The sequence below is a fragment of the Callithrix jacchus genome, chromosome 15, assembly GCF_049354715.1.
Source record: "Callithrix jacchus isolate 240 chromosome 15, calJac240_pri, whole genome shotgun sequence".
In the NCBI taxonomy this organism is placed as follows: domain Eukaryota; kingdom Metazoa; phylum Chordata; class Mammalia; order Primates; family Cebidae; genus Callithrix; species Callithrix jacchus.
Genome location: NC_133516.1, coordinates 27,752,501 through 27,756,328, shown reverse-complemented (window position 1 = coordinate 27,756,328; position 3,828 = coordinate 27,752,501). Strand labels below are relative to the sequence as shown.

The window sequence follows — 3,828 nt, the reverse complement described above, 5'->3', positions numbered from 1 at the left end:
TCTCCCACAAGCACCCAAATACACAAGGTGAATGAACTCTTCTTAGTGATTCTTGTTTTTAAAGTTCTTCAAGGGGAAAAAAAATTCACAAAACATATAGCATAAGCATCTCCTTTCAAACATTTTCTGCCAGGTCTTTACTCCAGCTTGTGGGGTCTCCCTTGGTGGCAGAGTTCTGGATTTGTCTGCCACTTACTAGATAAGGGCCAGACCTGGAGGGGTCACTCAGTGCTGCCTTGGCTTCAACTGAAGAACTCTAGACATAGCAAACCAGATCAGAAAATAGACTTTAATTTTACATGTACAAATGTTGCTATAAATTCAAAACAGTGAAGAAAAATATTTACAAACCAATTTAAAAGGAAAGTAAGCAACAAACAATCCACAGCTGAGCAGCTGATGTACAGATCATCCCAGGAATCCGACTTTCTGTCTCCTGGGCCCCAGGCTTTCTTCCTTGTGCAGAATGCTCTGCAGGGAGGCATGCAGCACCTTGCCCACACGCTTGCTGGTCTGTGGGACAGAGAAGGGACGGGAGAGAACACACCCCCCTTGTAAGGCACACACACTCTGACCAGAAAAGCTTCCCTTCTGCCAGCTAGTCTTTCTGACGCTGTACACATTTCATCTGCCTTAGAGGACTTTTATTTAATTAAACCAAATTAAAACAAAAACCACAAACTCCAACGACATAATAAATTTTGGAAAAATCACCATATCAAAAAAAAAAAAAAGAGAGAGAGAGAGAGATGGACACCAGCCCCCACCAGGCAGCAAACAGGAAGCGGCAAAGCCTGCCCTGGCCATTAGCTTATGCTTTGCAATCCTGCTGCCATTACAATAAGCCACAAAGTTGTCAACCAAATTCGGGCTTGGGTACAGCCAAGTGACACCATACTAAGTAAGAAAGAATAAGGAGACCATAGGGAATCCAGAGCCTGTCTAAAGAAGAAACAGATGATGCCAATGACATTTTAATAAGCAGCTTCTCATTCACCTCCCACCAAGCCACTAAGCAGAACTGCTCAAGTGTGACCAAAGTCAGTACCTGGATGGGATCTTTGGTGTTACTGCCATGCAGAGATGCTAAGGGCAGTGAAATGTTGGAATCAAAACACATTAAGAGGGACAACCCACAAAATTAATAATCAGTCCCTACACAGCAGACACAAGAGGTCCTAAAAAAAAACAGAACAAAACAAAACAGAAACCTCAATATGGCTGGGAGTGGTGGCTCATGCTTGTAATCCCAGCATTTCTGGAGGTCAAGGCAAGAGGATTTTGCTTGAGGTCAGGAGATCAAGACCAGTCTGGGCAACAGAGTGAGACCCCATCACTACAAAAAATTAAAAAATTAGCTGGGCATGGTGGTATGCGCCTATAGTCCCAGCTACTCAGGGGGACTGAGTTGGGAGGACTGCCTGAGCCCAGGAGGTCAGGGCTGCAGTGAGCTGTGACTGTGCCACTGTACTCCAGCCTGGATGACAGAGCAAGACCCTACCTCAAAAAAGAACCACCACCCCAATATTAAAAAAAAAAATTATTTATGAAATTGCTATTCTATCTCTGGGCCCATGAATCATTTTAAGAATACAATGAACCAACCACAAATCTCTACCTTATCAAGTCTTTCACATTCCCACAGCAGTCTGGATTCAACTCTGGTTCCATTCTCAACAATGTTGAGATAAAGACATCCATGCCTAAATCCTTGCCTCAATCTTTTCCATTACAGGTGTACTCTCCCCAGAGTAATGACCTGTGTGTCTTCTCCCCTGGCCCCTCATTGTAACATGGGATGAGATCCCAAGTATGATTAAAACTTTTTTTTTTTTTTTGAGACAGAGTCTCACTCTGTCGCCCAGGCTGGAGTGCAGTGGTACGATCTCGGCTCACTGCAACCTCTGCCTCCCAGGTTCAAGCGATTCACCTGCCTCAGCCTCCTGAGTAGCTGGGACTACAGGCGCCTGCCACCACACCTGGCTAATTGTTTGTATTTTTAGTAGAGACGAGGTTTCACTTTGTTAGCCAGGATGATCTCATGGATCTCGTGATTCTCTCGCCTTGGCCTCCCTCCAAAGTGCTGAGATTACAGGAGTGAGCCACCATGCCCCATGCCCAGCCCCAACTAAAACTCTTATGAAAAGATGACTTCAATTTAAAAGGCTGGGAAGTGATCATCTCTATGAAATGCAAAATTAGAGTAAAAGGTCAAAAAGGCCTTAGGGGGCCAGGCACGGTGGCCCACGCCTGTAATCATAGCACTTTGGGAGGCTGAGGCAAGCAAATCACGAGGTCAGGAGTTCGAGACCAGCCTGGACAACACAGTGAAACCCAGTCTCTACTAAATATACAAAAAAAATTAGCCAGGTGTGGTGGCAGGTGCCTGTAATCCCAGCTACTCAGGAGGCTGAGGTAGGAAAATAGCTTGAACCCAGGAGGCAGAGGCAGGAAAATAGCTTGAACCCAGGAGGCAGAAATTGCAGTGAGTCAAGATTGTGCCACTGCACTCCAGCCTGGGCAACAGTGCAAGACTCTCTCTCAAAAAAAAAAGGTGAGGGGGGGGGCTTTGGATTTTTTCCATAACATTAGAAAAAGAAAAAAAGTCTGAGTCTGTCAAATAGTGGTACTGATTATTCATATAATGAGGGTGGGGAGAGAGGACAACAACAGGAGATGAGATGAACAGGATGCCAGGACTTGAGAGCCCTTGACACTTCTGAATCCAGATGCAGGAAAGCAACTGCAGAGGCCGGGGGCAGCAGCCTGCACAACCACCACCAAGGCTCTCAGCTCCACCACTGAGTAATTTCCAGATTGCTGCACTCTTGTGTGAGATAAACAGTAAGACAGGGCCACAGGGCTATCGTCCCCTGACCAGAGTTAGCAGACCTCATCCTCCAAACCCGAGGGGAAGACAAAGCTCAGATCACTGAACAGAGAGCTCTTGTTCTGCCATCCATGACAGCCAGGGCAGATCTGGTTTATAAGGCTGATACTGCAAACTGCACAGTGCACAGTGGCTGGGAGCAGGAGCTCTGGAGGCACACAGTCTGAGTTTGAATCCTAGCTCCAGTATTTATGAGCAGGGAGGCCTGTAGGCAAGCTGTTTAGCCTCTGTGTGCCTCAGTTTCCTCATCTGTAAATAAAAATGAGGACAATAATAATAGTTACCTCACAGGTTGCTGAGGATTAAATGATATATTTAAAGCAGTGTCTGGTATATAGTAAGCACACAATAAACTTTAGCTATTATTTACTTATTGTGCTTGTTGTTGCTTAGAGAAATTCTCATAAACTCTCCTGGGAGAGAGAAGAGTACCTTCTGAAACAAAGTTTGACAGTCCCTTGTCTAGAGGCCTTTGGTAGAATTTATGCAGCATTAAGTCTGGGGAAATCTGAACTCAGGATGCTTAATGGAGCACAGAGAGTAACAGCTACCATTTGCTGAGAACTGATGATGTATCAGACACTCCGACATATGCTTCCCTCTACACCTCACATCATCCTAATAACAACCTCAGCAGTGTCTGGAGAAGATACTACTATTATCAGTCCCACTTTGCAGATGAGGGGGACTACGGCTCAGAGCCAGGATTTGCAGCCAGGGCAGCACACCTTCAGAGACCATGGTTGGTAACTCCATGCTATATACAGTGCTCATTCTGCCCTTTTTTTTTTTTTTTTTTTTTGAGACGGAGTTTCGCTCTTGTTACCCAGGCTGGAGTGCAATGGCGCGATCTTGGCTCACCGCAACCTCCGCCTCCTGGGTTCAGGCAATTCTCCTGCCTCAGCATCCTGAGTAGCTGGGATTACAGGCACGCGCCA

The 3,828-nt window shown here is 45.8% G+C and overlaps 1 protein-coding gene across 3 annotated transcripts in view; it reads right to left on the bottom strand.

Annotated features, from left to right (window-relative positions):
• Positions 1-275: 275 nt before the first annotated feature.
• Positions 276-3,828, bottom strand: part of EXOSC7 (exosome component 7) — a 34,823-nt gene continuing 31,270 nt past the window's right edge. For 2 of the 3 annotated variants that reach the window (XM_017964852.4, XM_002807592.7), the window contains one exon: positions 276-513. Coding sequence is in view for 1 of the 3 variants with exons in the window: in XM_002807592.7 (XP_002807638.3) it covers positions 409-513 (105 nt within the window). In the remaining 2 variants the exon portion in view is untranslated. Of the gene's footprint in view, positions 514-2,616; positions 3,140-3,828 lie in introns of those variants that run through there. The other variant, XM_078350649.1, reaches the window with a different exon arrangement.